Here is a 21,804-nt window from a genome sequence, read left to right as displayed (position 1 = left end):
CCTCTCCAGACATATTCCAAAGAATATTTTAATGATAGCCACATTTTTAATCTGACAGTTATTCAGATTAAAAATGATAGCCTCTATGTTTTGCCCAAAACATGAAGAAAGCAGTATTACTATGGAACATAAAAATTCTTCACAAATGTTAATGCCACCAATATGTTATTTATATAATAAAGCTACAAAAAAAGGGCAACTGATTAAGCAGTCTCAGTTTCCAAAGAAATAAATTAATAAATACTGCAAACTAATATAAAAGCCATACTAAAGGTAACAAAAGTTAATTCATTCAGTAGTGCCTTTGATAACATCAGCATGTACTATTTATAAATGTACTTCAGAAAAAAGCATAGGAAGATATACATCACATCAATGAAAATATTAGAACATAAAATGCTACATGTAAAGGTGAAAGTGAACTTATCAAAACTGTTAAATTTAATATTTCAGCATAGCATTTTTAACTTTAAATACTTTTAATAAGAATCTGATAAATGTTTCAAATAATAAATCATTTAAGTTTTTCAGTGAATGCACTGCTGGCTTTTTAATGTTTTATACAAAGCAGAACCTCAATAAATCTCTAATGAAGAAGATGATGGTTATGATTTTTGTAATACTCTGTTTAAATCCAGGGCAGGCAGCATAAAAACCTTAATTCAAAACAGTACTAATTAATTTTTAACTTTTTGGGTTTTTTTTCATAAGAAATAGTATATGGCCCTTATACTTAGATTCCTGCATAGTTCTCTATCAAAATTCGCCTCAAAGTTCACGAAATTTCAATGAGGCAAAACAATTCTTATATATTGAATAATTATATTTTTAAGTTGACTCAAATATTCACTAAACAAGTATGAAGCTGGAATCAAAATACAGTTTTATGATCCCTTTAAACACTTTATAGGCACCCAAAGAGATAGCAATTCAAGTGGTAGTTTACCTTCAGTATTTTGATAGAAATGAGAATCTGAATGGTTTTCAAAAATATTCTGAAATATTTTTTTAATCATAATCAAATTTACACTTGTTCTTGGTTAATCAAAAAAACTAATCAATTCGATCTCAGTGTGACATCTCTTTATAATCAAGGTTATACCTGTCCACAGAACGGCCTGGCCCCACTCCAAGTTCTGGACGTGCACTAGGTAAGAGGTAAGACAATCTGTCCATCACTGAGGACGCCACAGGTAAGGCAGCAACATTTTGATTTATTTTCTTGAGTTCATTCACAATGGCACTGGCAACAGACTTCAACACATGATGAGGAAGATGAAATGTAACTGTGGCCCACTGAAAAAAAAATGGGGAGTATAAGCAAATATACGCAACAGTTTTAACCAAAATCATCTTATACATTATAAAATAAAGAAATATCAGTCTCAAATAGGTTTACTCCATTAATTCATCATTTAAAGCAGGAATCTGCAGTTATGTAAAAAATAAAATCTCAATTAATCACCCTGAAAAAGAGTTTAGAACCAATAAAATCTCAATTAATCACCCTGAAAAAGATAGTTTAGAACCAAATGATAGCATATCTTTACATATCCTACCCATAATTAAGGATAACTAAAATCGTCTGTCATTTTTTCATATTCATCCAGCACATACGCAATGGTACACACAAACTCAGCACTCAAATATCTCCATTCATAAGAATATAGTTGTACAGTTTATCACAACTGGGGTAGATGAGGAATTACATTAGCTTAGCAGATTCTTGTGAATTTATTTATGTTGTCAGCATAATCCAACAAAATTAACCAAAAGCATAGATCTTACAGTCATACAGACTTGGGTTTTCAAGCTCATCTTCACCATTAACTGGTACCCCGGTCAAAAACTTCAGTTTCCTACTTCTGTGAAATGGGGAAAAACAAATATCTATTCACCTCATGTTCTTAGGAGAATTCAAGTGAGGATTGGTACAGTGATTAACAGAGTAAGCATTGAACAAATGTTAACCACAATTATTTAAGATTAAAATAACTATTTAAGAAGATTGTAAAATGCTAAGTATTATTATTCTCCCAGATAAATAAGTCTATAAAGTAATTTCATCTTTGTATCTTGTCCCTGCTCACCTACGAATGGTTTCCTTCCACTCTGTCTAGTATACTCTAGATAGCCTACAATTAAATTATTACTGATCTATATAAATGGGAAAACTTGTGGCCAAAAACATGACTAGAAAATAAAACAAAAAAAGAGGGAGAATGAAAGCCTCTGTTTTAGACCTAATCTGATCATATATCCAGAGCCTCTTGGTTAAAAGGGAGGCTGAATCCCCTTGAGAAAGAATCTTACAACAGTGCCCCAACTATACACTGTAAATCATATTCCGAGCCTTCCCCAAAGGCATCCATGGGCATTCACTACTGTCACTGTGTGCCGGAGAACAGAAAATATTGATCTTGCAGGCATTACAAGACAGCAGCACTGAAGAGAGCAAAACATTACAGTGGAAGTGAGTAGTTAGGACAGTCAAGTGATTAACAGAGTATTGATTCAATGCTGTCTCACTGAGCTATGTGGGTCCCCAGACCCATCTTGTCGTTATTTCTCCAGTTCCCAAATGCATAATTGGAAGAAATATAAAATAGGCAACTAGAAAAATTTCTACATTGTTTATTGTTTCTCTGATCCTCTCTGAGAACTATTAAAGCAAGGTCAAGCTGACACCCATAAAACTTTCATTCTCTACAATGCTACTAAACCAAAGCAATGTCACATTTCTGAAAAAATTTCTGAGACTGATGCCACTATAAGAGACCTGAAAGATAAGGAGTAATTAAAACTACCTCACCTCCATTTAACTGGCATATGCAGAATAGAAACAGATCTTGAAGAATGAATGTAGATTGTAAACTACCAAGTTGTGACTTGAATTGCAGCTGCTTCCACATGAGGTATTTTTACCGAAGCAGATCAACAAATCCCTTGATATACAGTAGCCAGTTACAGTTCTGTGAAATTCTTTTTTCTCTCTACCAATTTTTAAGGACTATCCAAAAGTAGACTGGTTTTATGTGGCCATAATAATAAATTTTCACAGTCTTATTACCCTGGAACTGAATCTCAAGCTCTCTACCGTAATCTATTCCACGGAAACCCTGATCAACCTAACAACTTGCAGATCACCACACTGCCCTACTACACTGATAACATCACACTAATTGGTCCATATGAGGAGGAACTTAATGCCTTAGTAATAAACATGCAAGCAGAGAGAATCAATAATCCCCAGAATAAATCAGGGTCCTGCAACCTCTGTGAAGTTTCTGGAGGCCCAATTGCCTCGGCTTGTCAGGATATTTCCTCCAAAGTGCAAGACAAGTTGCTACGACTTGTAAAAGCAAATACTGAAAAAGAGGCAAAATGCTTGGTGGGCCTAATTGGATTTTAGATCAAATATTCATCATATTTCAGTGTGTTGCTCTAATTTATTGAATAATACATAAAGTGCAGAAGAAGCAGCTCTGCAGCAGGTCCGGGCTAAACCATAAGACGCTATACCACTTATAACCTTTTGAGCATATTCAATGACACTAAAAGTGTCTGAGGCAAGTAACGATGTAAGGAGTATGGCAATCTGATTGCAACAATCAAATAATGAATGCTAGGGCAAAGTCATGCCCTCTCCTGTAAATAACTGTTCTCCTTTCAATAAAACAGCCCCTGGCTTCTTAGTAGTCCCTAACAGAAATTAATATTATTGGACATAAGACAAAAGTATCCTTTATCGAATGGTTTGTAAGAGACCAGTCCTAAGAAAACCCAAAAGGCAAGTTTTGGATAAGCTGAATAAGCAAGTAGCTCAGACTTCTACAATACCTCTCTTGTCATAATGCCTTCTCATTCCACACTAAACTCCTTATGAGATAACTGAGGAAGAAAACCCTTAGCTCTGCTTTACAGATAGTTCTGCAGGTTATGCTGGTATCATTCGAAAGTGAATGACAGCTGCATCACAGTCCCAGGACAGTGAAGAAGGTAAATTTTCTCAGTGGGCAGAACTTCGATCAGTACATTTAGCTGTTCTCTTTGTCTGGATTGAGAGTTAGTCAGAAATAAAGAGCTTCACTGATCAATGGACAGTAGGTAATGTTTTGATTGGATAGTCGGGCATTGGGAAAATCAGGATTGGAAGACTGTTAACAAGGAAGTCAAGAGTAAAGGTCTATGACTAGATCTCTCAAAAGAAACAGAGTGTGAAAACATTTGTAAAATACATGAAGGCTCATCAAAAGGTATCCATTCCAGAGGAAATGGATAAATTATACACATTACGTGAATGTCACTCACCCTCTCTCTATAGCCACTCCAGTGCTTGTTCAATGGACCTGTACACAAAGTGCCATGGCAAAAGAGATGGAGGGTTTGTACAGGCCCAACATGAACTTCCCCTCGGCAAGACTAACTGGGCTACAGCTGTTGCTGACTGCCTAATCTGCCAATAGCAGATACCAAAGCTGAGCCACCGATATGACACCATTTTCCAGGAGGAACAGCCAGCTATCTGATTGATCACTGATCATACTGGATTCCTTGAGTCAAGAATTGGGCAGCAATTTGTCTTCACTGTAACAGGTATGTATTCTGGATGTGCATTTACCTATTCTGCCCACAATGCTTCTAGCATATTACATCACTGCTTGTGGACTCATGGTTTTTATGCGCCAACATGGTTTTCCACATGCATCTTTGCTTCAAAGCACTTCAAAGTAAAAAAAGAATCCTGCCCATGAAACTGGTGGGTCTAACAATGGTATCGTTCAGAAGGAAATAGCCTGACAAAAAAGATATAATGTCCTACTCATTTTCAGTACTAATTGGGAGAGGTGTCTGAAAGGCTGGAGATCTCTTACAGAATTATGTATATACTTTAAATCAACCAAAAATGCATGATAGTTTCCAATAGGGTCACTATTATAGTTGATAACCCATTCACAAACTTTTTTTTAAGCTTTATGCTCTAGAGGTCTTACATCTCAAAGGAGGAATGTTCCACCAGGGTACAACAATGGTTCTACCGAGTACGTACTGACACTGCTACATAGCATCGGGCAAAGGAGGAAGTTATTCTACTGGCTGGTATGATTAAAACTGACAAATAAGGGAATTGGATTGATGCTAAATAACAGGGGCAAGGAGAACTTAATTACAATCCAGATTTTCTAGGGCATCTCTAAGTCCTTCCATGTCTAATAAAAGTGAATGAATGGTTACAACAACTTGAACACAGCACCACTGAGGATTTGGATCCTGCAAGAGTGAAGACTTGAGTCACTCCACCATGTAAAGACACCTGAACAACTGAGGTGCTGGCTGAGGATAAAGGGAACAGGGAATGAGTAGTAGAAGGAGGATAAATATCAAGTATATCCTCTTAACCACTATAAACTGGAGGGCTAGAACAGCTATTTTCTTCCCTTATTACATGAATGACAGATGGATATAGATTTAGACAGATTCAGACACATACATATAGGCCGATAATATAGACATTATTTTATGTAATAATTTTTGGTTATAGTTAATTTTGTCTTTAGGTGGCAGAGTTCTGTTACCTAAATAGTTGAGGCTAACTAAATTTTAGGATTAGTTAATATTACCTAGGGATGACTAATATATCATTGGAGTGTCTCTAACAGAAATTAGTACCTATCCATGAGACAAATGTTTATGCAATCTGTCTCTCTCCCCATCTCCTCTCTGGGGATGGAGAGAAAGATTCTTCACTTGTAAAAAGGAACAGTGCCTCTTGTTAAGTAAAAGAATATTATTATTGTGGTATTAAAGTTTAATGCATATAGATAGTGTATACAGAGATGCTGAGTAGGCAAAGGGGTGGACTGTACCAGTTATTAAACTATTGTGTCTAAGCTCTAAACCTTTATTCCTCTTCTGTCATGTTGGGGCTGGGACTCTACAAACTACATTTCTCATTTGCCAACCAGTTTCCTGGCTGTTGGGTTTTGACAAAGGGAACACAAGGATGGAAATAAGAAAGCATGATGAAGGGAGAAAAGCTTGTTCCTTGCTATTACTTGTCATTGCTGTCAGCATTGTTTCAGCAAAAGACCTGGTGGCAGCAGTTGATTCTTCCAGCAGTTTGTTTCGTTTTCTTAACATTCCCAGAACTAGTGTCACAGAGCACCCTCAGAGGTACTAACATCAGCCACGCAGATATAAGTCTCACTTCCACAAGCTCCAATCTCCAAGTTCTTCAGGTGCCATCTGGGCAGCAGCTCTTCCCCAGAAATCAGAGGCCCAGACCCATGGGGCCCATTCTCTAAGTTTATAGGGTCTGATAAACCTAACCTCCTATTCCTCCAGACCTAAGTGAGAGCTGCTTCCTGTAGTTACCATCTGTGAGTCGTCTTGGCATTTCCTTTTCACGTTTTCAGTTCACATGTTACATCAGTCCCTTATAATAAATTCTGTTGGAATGCACAGTATGGTTTCTGTTTAACTAAAAAAAAAAAGTCCTATTGATGGGTTATGGATTAGTAAAATCATCGTAAATCTACAGAATAAAATTCAATATTAATACCAGATCTATGAGGAATGATATGAAAAGATACTCGAAATACATTCTTAAGTCAAGGAAAACAAAGTATATGCTATAATCTGACTGTATGTGTCCTTCCAAAATCCATCTGTTGAAATCCAAACCCCCAAAGGTGATGGTATTAGTAGGTAGGGCCTTTAGGAAGGACTTATGTCATAAGGGTAAAATTCTCATGAATGGGATTAATGTCTTTATAAAAAAGGCTCTAGAGATATCCCCTGCCCTTTCCACAATGGAGGATGTAGCGAGAAGGCGCCAGATATGAACCAGGAAGAAAGACTTCATCAGAAGGCAACCAAGTTGACACCTTGATCTTGGGCTTCCCATCCTCCACAACTGTAAGCAATAAAGTTGTTGTTTATAAGCTACCCGGTTAGTGGTATTCTGTTACAGCAGCCCAAATAGACTAAGACATTATATCATAGCATTTTAGTATAATTACAACTATACTTGAGAAAAAAGATTTATAAATGCAAAGGTTAGTTTTAGGAAAATGGCTTTTACCTTCTACCACACATTGTTCAGTATAGAAATTTTATATGTTACAATTATAACTAAGGAAAGATCTTAAAAGAAAAACAATTTAATTCAAAACACTATCTCCCACAGACACCCCTAGTCATACAAAATAAAATTTATTTTTCCCCATTTCAAAGGAAGTCCAAAATGGCCCCATTTCCAAACACATAGTCCATTTCTCATTGAAGCTCATAACCTGAAAGAAACGTCTCTTTCATCAGCCTCTCAACCAATATAGGGTCATCAAGCACAGAAGCTTAGGAACAAAGTAAGTAAAATAGTTCCAACAAACTTCAGTTAAAACTGTTTCAACTTTGAGATGACTTATAAGCACATTATGTTTTTTAAAGGAGAAAAATCTAGAATTGGAATATTTCCAAAAAGGGTGGGGGAGGGAGAAGACATAAAAGCAAAAGCATAGAGGTATTATTTCTATTATAATCCCAAACAAGGTAACTTTTCAAAACTTCTTACCTTAGCAACTTTGTGGTTTGCTGCAGTCTCATGAGATGTATTTTTTAAACCATCTTTAAGCTGTGTGATGAACAAATCATAACCCTCCGTACTAGAAATATCTACCTTTTCTAAACATGCTGATAGGAGCTGTTGTGCCTAAATGAAAAAGATGATCACAGAAAATTAAACAGAATAAAAAATGCTAAATTCAGATTCCTATTCAAATATTTTAATTTGTAATGATTCTGATAAGTACTAAACTAAAGCTAATCTTTTTATTTTTTTTAAAACAATCAATCAAATAATTATTTGAAGGGCTATTACAAAATCAAATGACATATGGCAATGTATTTAGTGTATTACCACATAGTAAAGTTTCAATAGACTGAAGCTTTCATAAACCAATGCAAGATAGAAAAAACTGGACAAGTTGAAAACATGAACAAAAATGATAGAGCTAAAATTTTAAACACATAAATGTAAAGTCCTTCGATGAGCTTTAAATATTCAAACTATGCAAAACCATAAAGAAGGGATATTCACTAAGTCAGCAGGTAATATTACAAGGCTCTTTGCATTGTTACCCACATATTCAACATGAACTACCTTAATTGAAATATATAGTCTATATATAGAAAAGAATACAACCACACTGATCCAACGAAACCTAGGACCCCATACTTTAGGCAAGACACTGACAAACTAATGTGGAGCACTAAAGAATGCCTGGGATGCTGGAAGGTCTACAAACAATATAATGTGAACAAAAGAGGTGTAATTATTTAGATAAATAGAAAAACCAGCCAACAGATGTTAGGAGCCAGCTAAATACCTAGGCATTTCAGTCAGTGTAGCAGGAAAAGTACTGACTTGAGCATCTAGATAATATAAATGTTCGAATATTTTATTGTGATTCTGTAGTTCTTTTTAAAACTTGAACAATTTGATACAATCTTTCAGTGTAAATATAATATAGATCCTTTAAGGTATCAGCTTTATTAAGATATCACCTGATCTAAATTCCTTAAATAAGGAGAAAAATATGTTCAAAACGAGTAAAACTAATTCTCTGTTCAAAGATTTTAAACGTGCCACCAGATCCAGATATTCTAATGATAAAAAGATGGCTACTGTTCTCAGAACTCAAATGTCCAGCCACATGCTTTCAATATTAATATATAATAGATGACTCTGATATGACACTAAATGTGAAATCTAAACAGATATATGTTGGTATCTTTATTAAAAAACTTCTTCCAGAAAGAATAAAAACAGTTAAACTGCACATTGACACTTTTGTCCTAAAAATAGGAAATATACTATATTGATTTTATCAACTAACCATTTCAATCTCCAAATGTAAAACAATTAATAATTAACTTAGTACAAAGACAGAACTAATATCTCACTTTTTTTTTTAGGGAGCACAGTATTATAATCTTTTATAGTCTATTTAAGATGATTTAAAATCCAAATATTTTAAATGTTTTAAAATCCAAACATTTTAAATGTATTTTTAAGTTACATGACATGTACATCAATGGATACAAAAAAAAAATTTAAGCTAGGATACACTTACAAATTAAGTAATAAATATATAACACAATAGAAAAATAAATACGGCTGAAATTTTAAATTGGGATTGATGAGATGTGCTACCTCGCAAATATTACTAGTTGTCTGCTAATATTTATTCCTCCCTTTTTTTAATACTTAAAAAAAATAAACCACATCTTTCTGATCTTCTCAGCCTGATGTAGCCATGTGACTAAATCCTGGTCAATGGAGTAAATATGAAAAGGGTATGCGTAAGAGAGTTTGTGAAACGGAACAAAGGGGATGTAGGAGAGAGAGAAAGAAGGAAGGAGAAAGAAAAAGGAGAGTGGTAGGGTTGTGCCACAGGGTGCTGCCCTGGACTCTTGTCTTCCTTTTCCCTATTACTGGGAAATAATGAGACTCGGAGCAGCTGTCTTGGACTAACACGGAAGCTAAGTATTGAGGTAAACAAAGTTGCCCTGCACTGTTACTGGAAAGAACTATCTTCTTTAAGCCATTGTATTTTGAGGTCTCTGTTACAGTGGTTTAACCTGTACAGTTCACACTTAACTATCTCTTCAAAAAGCATCAATTAATTATGCACAGTACAGATAGTATTTAAATAAAGCTGTGATCAATAAGTTAATTCGTTTGTTTTTATAGGGCTACATACATGTCCTCAAAGGACAACCTAATTTCATCAATGGCTAATAGGACTGAGATTACATTAAATAGAAAAGTACATGGATATTTATTTCAACTTACCTCTGTAACGGGTAATTCAAGCTGAACCACATCATCCTGCTTTGAAACTGGAGTTTGCAGAGCAGTGTCTAACAACAAGATTCCATTAAGGTCCTTCCTACACCCTACTGCATAGTCATCCACAAATATAACTTTATCCACGGCAGAAATATACTGACATTTCACCTGTCCACCTGGTTTAGCTGTTAAAAGAACAAAAATTCAACACTTAAGATTTTAAGACCAATAGTCCATTAAAAATAAATGTTTACATAGCAACTAAACACATTATATATAATCCTGGAATGGAAAAACTTGCTCTAAAGAACATTAAAAGAACTGTAGATCAGATAAAAGTATCAATGTGAAATTACCAACATGACAATTACATTGTTATTATATAAAGAGAATATCACTATTCTTAAAAATAGAATAGTAAAGGGTACTTTCTTCAGAAGTCTTTCAGGTCCATCCATATAGCTGCATGCAGTAGGACCACGGCTGAAATTTTAAAATATTCAGTATTTTTTAGTCACATTTTGCAAAACTCGATAAGCATAAAGTCAGTATGGATAATTTCTATTATTATTATTAATAATTTCTCATAAGTTCTTGAGGGCTTTTATATCTGAGATAAAGTTATCCAAAAAGTTTATAACCTAAGAGATCTAGTAAAGCCTCTAGTTCAACTACTACTGAAAAAACAGGCAACATTGAAGACCAATGTTCCCTGAAGTTTCTGCTGAGTCAATATCAGAAGACAAATAGAGCCAGTGAATAAACCATAAAATTTCTCAGAACAGGTTGAAGTAGAATTTCAAGAAATCTTACAAAAGACAGTAACAGTCAGAAGCTTTAAATATAATAGCAAAAAACTTTTGGAAACGCTAACTTCAGAGTCTACATATAAATTTATAAGGTGTATAAAGAGATTAATGTTAAGCACTTCTGCCACAAATGTCAATCTCTGATAAAAAGATTTTTAAAAATGAGCAACTGTGAAATTTTACTGCATTAAAGACATTTCTCTGTGGGCAAGTAATCCTACTACTAGCATAACTCATTCTAAATTCCTACTACAACTCACTCTATGAAACATCTCTATTACTAGTACTGCTATTGCCTAACAATACAAAAGCAGGAAAATGGAAATAAATCAGGGTTCCACCCATCAACCTCTAGAACAACTATAAAACATGTTATAACCATGAATATTAGGATTGGCTTTCTTAATCTCAGATTATTATAGCTCCCCTGGGCTCTAATAAACAGCTTGGAGGCATTACAGAACTGATTAAGAACTAATTCATTATCTATATATAAAACAGTGAAAAAATTCATAACATTTCTGTAGTTTTGGAGGTTTAAAATGTATGTTAGTATATACAAAAATAATCTCTGTAAAATAAAATAGAAATATATACCTAGCACTTCTGATCTCTAGGTAAAAACCACAGGAAACAATACAAATTATAAGAGCTCAGAGTAAAATTGTGTAAGAACTTATATAGTTTCAAAACTCGTTAACTATAATGTTTTTAAATAGACTATTCCTTTTTTAGTTTTAGGTTTAGAGCAAAATTGAGTAGAAGGCACAGAGATTTCCCCCATACACATGGCCTCCCCCGCCTAACTATAAATTTTTAAAAAACAAACTACAAAGTCTGCTTTATGGTTTCAGAGATGTGTAATTACCTAACAAACTATAAAAATCATAACTTTGTTAAAACTTTCTCGGATACGTATGAAATGTAAGAATGTACATCAAGGTTTTCAACTGGGTATCCATATAACCCCAGGATTCCAAGTAATGTCAGCAGAGATTCCTCAAGAGATTATAACTAAAAAAAGTCAACATTGTTTTTTGAACTTCTTATACTATGCAACAACACCATTCAAAGTAATGCACAGTGACCAAGCAATACTGTTGGCAATTTCTTCAGAAGTCTTTCAGGTCCATCCATATAGCTGCATGCAGTAGGACCACGTTCATTTGGATGAGTCCATTCTCGGTTTTTGACTAGAGTTAAGGAAGGCCATTCATAAGCAGTAAGTGCTGTACTGCACAGCAGGGAAGACAAGCTGATACCAGCCATACTCCCTCTCCAGGCTCTTCCTATTTGTATGATCTCATCTTAACTAATTACATCTGCAAAGACTGTACTTCCATATAAGGTCACATTCTGAGGTTCCCTGTGGACATAAATTTTGAGGGAAGATTATTCAGCCCATTACCAATCTTTTATCTGAATCTTACTCAGCTTGAGAACTTTAAGAGAAAGAGCTTTCTTAATGTAATCTGATAGTACACTTGAGATTATATTTTACCGATCTTCTCCTAGACAAGTGCTAAATTTCTGTGAAGGAAAAGTATCCTGCAATGAACAAAGAATATTTTCTGGAACTTTCCACCTTCTCACATGTTTGAGCAAAACTTATTTAACAAGCAACAAGACCAAGGACGGAAATTCTCTTATTTCAGTTAAAAATGAAATCCATGTGTGCTTAATTCTAACCCAGAATGGTCTATTTCCAAAGCAAAAAAGCACAGGTTTCATAATGAAAGGTAATGTCACTATTTGTTTTTAGTTTATAAGAATAACAATTTAAGCACATAAAGATCCATAAAAAAGATGAAGAAACTAAGAAATCTAAATTGGAGCCTGATTCTGTCATTCATTCAGTAAGAAAGCATCTTTTCAAACTCTTGTACAATATGGTATCTTAAGTTATACCTTTATTCATACTACTTTGGTTCATAGTTTTAATAGCATTACTATTCAACAGTCAATAAATTTTAATGTTACAAATAACATTAATACACAACTTACAACTTTTATTTAAATTAAATCTCCCATGCCTATCTTAAAAATTATTAAATCTCACTTTGGCATAAACCAGCTATTTAACAGAAACTTATTTTGCTTGCCTTATGAGTTTACAATGTCTGAAAATGAATTTCCCAACGACAGATAAATTACACTTAAATAATGCTTGTTCTGTCTTAAAGAAAAGTTGGCTAAAACTTATTTGTTTTTACGTAGGGGAAAAACATTCTGGCACACATCCTGTGCCACGTACTGCACCTAGTTACAATTTTGTATAGAAGATATTTGTAGAAAGACTTTTAAACCTACATAGATAGGTCAAAAAATTTGTTTTCAAGCAAGAAATTTCAAAAGAGAAAAAACTCAAACGTCCTCCCACCTACACCAGAGAATTGGCAAACTTCTTGTGAAAAAGGTCAGAGAGTAAATTTTTTAAACTTCAAGAGACATGATCTCTCTCACAATTACTCAACTCTGCCCAGGTACCACAAAAATAGCCATAGACAATATGTAAATAAATGGATATGGAAATGTTCTGAAAACACTTTAGTTACAAAATCAGGAGACTGCCTGAGAGCCACAGAGTGGGTGGCAGGCCTTAGTTTGCAAACCCGATTGACGCTAATGGATTACATTAGTGCTGGTGTTCTTTCTGGGCAGGGGAAACTTTAAAATAGTAGGTTAGAAATTTTACAGCCAGAAACAATAAGCTGCTGCAAACAAAGAAAAATCTTGAAACCAACTAACGAAAAGTATATGTTACAAGGAAGTAATAATTACAACAAAAGCACATTTATCATTAAAAACCATGGAGTTCATTAGGAAGTTTACAATAAAAGCACATTTATCATTAAAAACCATGGGGTTCATTAGGAAGTAGACCGTTTTTAAGTATCAGAAAAAGAAATTTTATATCCAGCAAAAATATCCTTCAGAAATGAAGGTGAAATAAAGACATTCTCAGATGAAGAAATACTAGAGAGAAATTTTGTCAGCAAAGCTGCTCAAAAAGAACTGCTACAGGAAGTTCATCAAACAGAAAGGAAATGATATGAGAAGTAAACTCAGTATCAGGAATGAGGGAAGAGCAACAGAAATGGTAGATATCTAGGTAAATATAATGATGATTTGACAAGTGAAAGCAAAAATCATTACTTTGATAGGGTTTTCAAAGTAAATAAATGTAACAAATAAGTCAACTATAACTTAAAATAGGGGAGGGCACAATATGATGGAAAGGTTTGTACACTCCACTCAAAATGATAAATACTGATTCCAAATAAATTCCAAATAAAAAGTATGCATATTGTAATCTCTCAAGTAGCTACAAAAAACATATACAAATAGTCAAAAACAATAAACAAAATAATTTAAAAATCAAATAACTGAAAATAGCAAAAAATTAGAATAGAAACTGGCAAAGATACAGAGAAACTGACACCATCAACCAATGGCATTTATAAAAATATTCTACCTATCAACATTAGTATACACATTCTTTTCAAGTGCTCATTGAACATTCATCAAGACAGATCATATATATCATGGGTCATAAAAGAGACCTTAATAAAAATAAAATAATAAAATTAAAAGTATGACCATGATGGTTTTAAGTAGAAATCAGTAACAGAAATATAACAAGAAATCTCTAAATAATTGAAATTAAACAACACACTTCTAAATAATCCATAAGTCTTAGGTAATTCAGAAAATGTTTAATTGAATGAAAACAAAAATATAACATCAAAATTTGTCATATGCAGCTAAAGCAATGCCTAGAGTGAAATTTTATGGTAATTAAATGCTTATATCTAAGCTTCCTACTTAAGAAAATTAGGAAAACAAAAGCAAAATAAAAACAAGCAAAAGGAAAGAATAGAACTCAATGAAAATGAAAACTGAAAAATTGGGAAAACCAACACAAGCAAAAAATAGTTCTTTGAAAATATCAATAAAATTGATAAACCTCGAGCAAGAATGGCAAAGAAAAAAAAGACAGAAATCACCATTGTCAGGAATGTAAGAGGAGATAAACTATAGATCCTGCAGACATTAAAAAATAAGAGAATGCTATAACTCCATGCACATGAATTTCCAAGTTAGGTTGTCAAAATAAATAAATTTGACAGTATAAATGTTAAAAGGATAATTGGGGAAAAATACAGATATGATTTACACACATAAATCTGAAAATATAGATGAAATGTACCAATTCCTTTAAAACCACAAACAAAACATCCAAAATGAAACAGATAATCAGAAGTAAGGAAACTGAATTCATAGTTAAAAACCGTCCAAAGAAACCTCTAGACTTATCTGATTTCACTGGAGAAATCTAATAAACATTTAAGTAAAAAGTAACACCAATTCTACACAATCTCTTCCAGGAAACAGAAGAAGGAACACTTCTAAACGCCTTTTATGAGGCCAGGCTTAAGCTGATACCAAAACTAGAAAAAGACAGTACGAGAAAATTACATACCATTATCCCTCACAGATCCAAAAATCCTCAACAAAATAAAAGCAAATGGAATTTAGCAATATATAAAAAGAATAATATATCAGGAGAAAGTACGGTTATCCCAGGAATGCAAAAGTGGTTCAATATTCAAAAAGCAATCAATGTAAGCTATCATATTAGTAGTTAAAGAACAACTGCACAATCAAGTAGTTGTATTTTGCACTTGGCAAAATACAATTTCGTACACACACACACACACACACAGCAAATTAGAAATAAATGGGAATTTCCTGAACCTGATAAGGGACAGCTACGAAAATTCTGCTATCAAGCTACCTAATGGTAAAAGACTGAATGAATACTTTCCCCCTAAGATCAGGAACAAGGCAAAGAGGTACCCTCTCACCACTCCTACTCAATATCATACTGGCAGATCTAGCCACTGCTGTTAGAAGTGAGAAGGATTTAAAAGCTATGCTGATTTGAAAAGAATAAACTGTAACAGACAACATGATTACCTACGCAGAAAAGCCCAAGGAATCTAGATCAAAAACAAAACCCTTAGAGCTAATAAATGAGTTTATTAACAAGGTTGCAGTAAACATGGTCAATATACAAAAAATCAATCAATTCTACTTCTATACGCTAGCAATGATTAATCTAAATCTGAAGTTTATAAAAAACGATAACAATTTACAAACAAAATAATATACTTAATATATACACCTAATAAAATATATACAGAATATGTATGCTGAAAAGTACAAAGGGCTGAGGAAAGAAATCAAAGACCTAGATAAAACCATGGTCATGGACTGGAAGAGCAAACAGCAAAGATGTTAATAATCACCAATCTACATTGCTCTATAAATTTAATGCAATTTCTAACAAAATTCCCTAAAGATTTTTTAGACATAAACTGATTCTAAGATTTATTTAAAAAGGCAAATGAACTGGAATAACCAACATAATTCTGATAAAGAATAAAGTTGAATCAATCACATTACAGGATTTTAAGATCTCCTAACTGTAAAGAAAGTGTGGTACTGGCAAATAGATACACACAGAGATCCAAGGAACAAAACAGATTCCAGAGATAGACCCACATGAACTCAGCCATATGATTTAAAAACAAATTTTTAAAATTATGGCAAATACATAAAATTTTTCATTTTAACCATTTTTAAGTTCAGTGGCATTAAATATATTGACACTGTCATATAATCAACACCATCGATCTACAAAACTCTTCATCTTGCAAAACTATAACTGTGACCGTAAGACATTAACTCCTCCTCCTTCTCACTTTCATCCCCCCAGCTCTTGGCAACCAGTATTCTACTCTGTCTCCATGAAACTAAGTACACCTAATATAAGTGAAATCATACAGTATCTGTTCTTTTGTGGTTGGTTTATTTCTCTGAGCATAATATCTTCAAGGTTCATCCATGTTGCAGCATGTGTCAGAATTCCTTTCCTTTTTAAGGCTAATATTCTAGTAATATATACACACACCCCCCATATTTTATCTCTTCATCTGTCTATGGACACTTGGGTGGCCTCTTTTAATGGACTCGTTTGCCATTTACATCTCTTCTTTGGAGAAATGTCTACTCAAGTTCTTTGCCAATTTTTTAATTGTGTTGTTTTTTTGTTGTTGAGTTCTAGTTCTCTATAAATTCTGTATATTAATTCTCTCTATAGATCCAAATATGTAATTTGTAAATATTTTCTCCCATTCTGTGGTTTGCCTTTTACTCTTTTCATGATGTCCTTCAATGAACAAGTTTTTCATTTTGATGGAGTCCAATCTGTGTTTTTTCTTTAGCTGCCAATGCCTTTGGTGTCATATCCAAAAAACTCATTGCCAAATCCAATGTCTTTAAGCTTTTCCCCTCTGTTTTCTTCTAATAATTTTATTGTTGTATCTCTTATCTTTAGGTCTTTCATCTATTTTGAGTTAATTTTTATACATGATGTTAGGTCAGTGTCCAATTTCAATCTACTGCATGTGGATATCCAGTTTTCTAAGTATCATTTCTTAGAAACTGTCCTTTCTCACATGGAATGGTCTTGACCTCCTTGAAAATCAGGAAGTGTGAGATGTACAACTTTGTTCTTCTTTTTCAAGAATGCTTTGGCTATCTGGGACCCCTTGAGATTCCATATGAATTTTAGAATGCATTTTTCTATTTCTGCAAAAAACATCATGGATATTTTCATAGAGACTGCACCGAATCTTGTAAACTATTTTGTTAGTACTGACTTCCTAACAATACAGAATATCAAGCACTAACAAAGATGTAAAGTGTAACTCATACATTTCTTTTAGTTCTTTTTTTAAATTTTTATTAAATTTCTTGGGGTGACATTAATAAAATTATATAGATTTCAAGTGTACAATCCTATAATATACATCCTCTGTCTACCACATTGTTTGTTCACCACCCAAAGTCAAATTTCCTTCCATCATCATATATTTGATCCCCTTTATCCTTTTCTAACCCCCATGCTCCTTTAGCTCTGGTAACCACTAAACTGTTGACTGTGTCTTTGAGTTTTTGTTTGTCTTGTTTATTTGTTGCTTTCAGTTTTACATCCCACACATGAATGAAATCATATGGTTCTTGACTTTTTCCATTTGACATGTTTCTCTTAGCATGGTATTCTCAAGACCCATCCATACTGTCTCAAATGGCAGTATTTCATCTTTTCTTACAGCTGAGTAGTATTCCATTGTACCACATCTTCTTTATCCAATCATCTATCAAAGGATACTTCGGTTGTTTCCATGTCTTGGCCACCATGAATAACGCTGCAATGAACATAGGGGTGCATATACCTTTACAAACAAAATGTTTTCAAATTTTTCAGGTAGATACCCAGAAGTAGGATTGCTGGGTCATATGGTAACTCTCTTCTTAATTTTTTGAGGAAGCAAAATACTGTTTTCCATAGTGTCTGTACCAATTTACACTCCTACCAACAGTGTACGAGGGTTCCTTTTTCTCTACAACCTCTCTAACACTTGTTATTTCTTGTCTTATGATAATAGCCGTTCTAACAGGTGTGAGGTGGTATCTAACTGTGGTTTTGATTTGCATTTACTGAAAGCTAGTGAAGTTGAGCATCTTTTCATATATCTGTTGGCTATTTGTATGTCTTCTTGGGAGAACTCTCTTCAGGTCCTCTGCCCATTTTTAAATAGGATTTTGTTTTTTTTGTTGTTGAGTTGTATGAGGAATTCACACATTTCTAATGGAAATGAATAATGGTACAGCCACACTACTTTGACAGTTTTCTATAAAGTTAAACATACACTTACCAAATAGCCCTGTAATCTCCCTTCTACAGATTTACCCTAGAAACATAAAACCTTATATTCACATAAAAACCTGTACTCAAACGTTTATAGTGGCTCTATTCATAATCACCAAAAACTGGTAACATTCAAATGTCATTTAAAGAGTGACCAGCTAAACAAATGGTGATACATCAATACAACAGAATACTATTTAACAATAAAAAGGAATGAACTGTTGATACATGCAACGACTTGAGTGAATCTCAAAAACATTACAGTAAGTGTAAGAAGTCAATAACAAAAAGTTACATAATGGAGGATTCCATTTCTATGACAGTCTAGAAAAGACAATAATAATATGGAGAACAAATCAGTGATTATCAAGGGTTAGTTGGGGTAGTGACTACAAAAGGATACCACAGGGGAACTTTTTCAGGTGTTTAAACTGCTCTGTATTCTGATTATGGTGATGGTTACAAGAATCTATGCATGTATTACTACTACACACACAAAAAGAGAACAGGCCATTTTACTGTATAACCACTAAATAAAATTTATTTAAGAATAAAAAGAACAAAGACATGGGAAAATATTCACAACACACTATTAACTAAGTAAAGGAGGAAAAGTAGTTCATAACATAACATTAAAATCCAAATTCTATAAAAATATATTAAACAATAGAAAAAAGCAAAAAGAAATTGTTACACACCAAATGCTAACAACAGCCATCTGTACATAAGGAAATCATGTTACTCTTTTCCTAGTCAGCCTGATGTCCTATTATAAGGTAAGGTACTTCTAAAATAAAAATTTCAAAGTTAGAAAATTGTGTTTTTAAAAATCGGTTATCAATTCTAATACCCACTTTAAGAAATAGTCAATTTTTTATCAATGCACTATCCATGGGCATTCCTATAAAACTTGCAAAAATATCAGAAATACATTATCTCTGCAAACTAACATAACACATTATAAAATTCCATTTCCACTGAGATAACATCAGACTTCAATGCTTAAAATAGTGTATTGTAACATACTATGTACAAACAAAATAAATATAGGTACAAAATTGTTAGGTTTTTATAAAGCTTTTAAAATCATTTAACAACAGTTGTTAGTACACTGTATTACTCAAAGCCAAATGAGTATTCCTGTAAAATAGAACTGGGTGCAAAGCAAAGTGAGTTTGAGAAAGTGCAGTGGCTAGATCGTGAAGAAAGGGTAACAAATGGATAAAATGCAATGCAGGCATAGTATTACTGTTCCAGGCAGGAGAACCAACATCTACCTAAGCAAAGAAGAGGTTCTCCAAAAGAGAGAATTATTCCTCACATAGCTTACATTTTAAGTCAGTCAAAGTCAAATTTCATCCAAATATGATGAAAATCTATCTATCTGTTTTTGCATACTATAGAACAGGCCAACGGAAACTTCCCCTGGATATATGCCTTACTGTTATTTCATATCACTGGGATCTTTTGTCAATCAAGTGCCATCTCAAAGAGACCTCCTAGACCACCTCACAGCACAAATTTACCACCATTTTGCACCAGATCTAATTTCTTATGGTATTTATCACCACCTGACATGTGTGTGTGTGTGTGTGTGTGTGTGTGTGTGTGTGTGAGTGTGTGTGCATGCATAATACATCTCTTCCCACTAAACCATAGCTCTAGGAAAGCAAGGACTTTGTTAAAAGTTGTATTACCAGTGTTTGACACACAATAAATATTTTTGAATGAATTATTTTCTATAGTTCTGAAGAACTTACACTATGTTTACACTAAGCTACAATGTGGTGAAATGCAGTATTCCCACAGATTTTTTTTAATACAATATGAAATTAAGATATTTTAGGCATGAAACTAGGTGATCTGGTACAAATAAATAACCCAGCCATCACCTCCCCAGTCCCTTTTTCCCTTCCCTTCCTCCTGTCCCCAGTCATGAGGTCACTGTCCTAGGCTTTTGCAGTGGCATTTTTGTGCAAAAGTATCATATCAGAGCACTCAGGTAGCTCAAAAAACAAAACAAAATGAAACAAATACTGAATTACAGTACAAAAGGAAAGAACAGAAAGCAACAGAAATTGGGCCCTTGGCAAATCCCTGCTCTTATAAGCATTATTTCATTATATATTCATTAAATACAATTTAAAATACATTGAGGTAGGTTTTATTAGCAGAAAAACTAATTTGGGAGGTTTTCGTCACAAAAAAATTTTTTTAAACAATTATTCAATTCAAATGAAACCTGTCTCTCATTTATTCCAGGCATATCAAATAAACTTGTCTAAGGTCCTAGTTAAAGTTTAAACCTCTAAACTTAGCTGCACATTAGACTCACCCAGCATGCTTTAAAAAAAAAAAAAAAAGTATGCCTGGGCTCCTCTCCAGACTGCTTATGTCAGAATACTGGGGCCTAGAACTTTTTTATTTATTTAGTAATTTTTTTTTGTAAAAAAGCTCTCTGATGATCCTAATTAGCAGCCAAGACTGAGAACCACTGCCCTGTGCCATCTACCCAGTCTTCCTTCTCTCTCCCCTACTTCACAAATCAAAGTAAAAATATAGAAAAAAATCATGAAGATTTAAATTCCTAGTGCCCACAATAAATCTCATTCCAATCTGCCTCACTCTAACATTTCTAACATTTCCTCTAATAAGCATAATATTTATCTCCTCTAAAATACATCCCTGATTTAACATACTGAAAGTAGACCACACTACTTTTTAGGAGCACTGCCCTTGACACAAATTGTTTCAGATAGCAATTACTTTATTATTTTTGTTATCTGTACATCCATTATCTCCTCTCTGTACTTCCTTCTTTTTGTTATTTGTACCTCTAGACCCAAGGAGTTTATCTTATTTTTTTTTGCATCATTCATATTTCAAATGCTACAGTTTACAAAGAATTTCTACATTCAACATCTTATCAGATGATGAAGTAGTCTGAGCAAGAATTGCTAACCCATTTAAAGATGATAACTCAGAGAAGTGTCTTGCCAAAGGTACCAAAGGACATAAGGCCATGGGAGGTACAATGTACATATCAGAGAGGAACCTCCCACCCACCTCCCCACTGTTCTTACATACAATATTACAGAAATCTATTATTGTTTCTATTATATCTACAGTTATAGTCAACATTCCTAAGTACAGAGTATCAAATGCTCAACAATTTAAGTATAGTTACAACTACAGATTTCCAGTTAAACAAGGATATAGTAAAATACACACATTTACCTCTGCTCCCTCCCAAGATCCCATTGGAAAGACAGTGAAGAAATAAAGAGGGCATTAAACAAACCTACAAAAGACAAAAAGAACAAGTAAGATGATAGCAACAAAACTTTTGAAGCTGAAGGGCA

General features: G+C 33.7%; 1 protein-coding gene across 12 annotated transcripts in view; it reads right to left on the bottom strand.

Moving 5' to 3' along the window:
* Positions 1-21,804, bottom strand: part of BIRC6 (baculoviral IAP repeat containing 6) — a 189,398-nt gene that overhangs the window by 157,562 nt on the left and 10,032 nt on the right. For all 12 annotated transcript variants that reach the window (XR_003045851.1, XM_025045690.1, XM_025045688.1 and 9 more), the window contains exons 2-4: positions 9,857-10,038; positions 7,574-7,711; positions 1,103-1,296 (exon numbers count right to left, since the gene is read on the bottom strand). Coding sequence is in view for 11 of the 12 variants with exons in the window: in XM_025045690.1 (XP_024901458.1) it covers positions 1,103-1,296; positions 7,574-7,711; positions 9,857-10,038 (514 nt within the window). In the remaining variant the exon portion in view is untranslated. The remainder of the gene's footprint in view (positions 1-1,102; positions 1,297-7,573; positions 7,712-9,856; positions 10,039-21,804) is intronic.

Source organism: Pteropus alecto, unplaced genomic scaffold (genome assembly GCF_000325575.1).
Source record: "Pteropus alecto unplaced genomic scaffold, ASM32557v1 scaffold61, whole genome shotgun sequence".
Taxonomy (NCBI): domain Eukaryota; kingdom Metazoa; phylum Chordata; class Mammalia; order Chiroptera; family Pteropodidae; genus Pteropus; species Pteropus alecto.
Note: the sequence above shows the minus strand (reverse complement) of the source record. Positions and strands in the feature narration are given on the sequence as shown.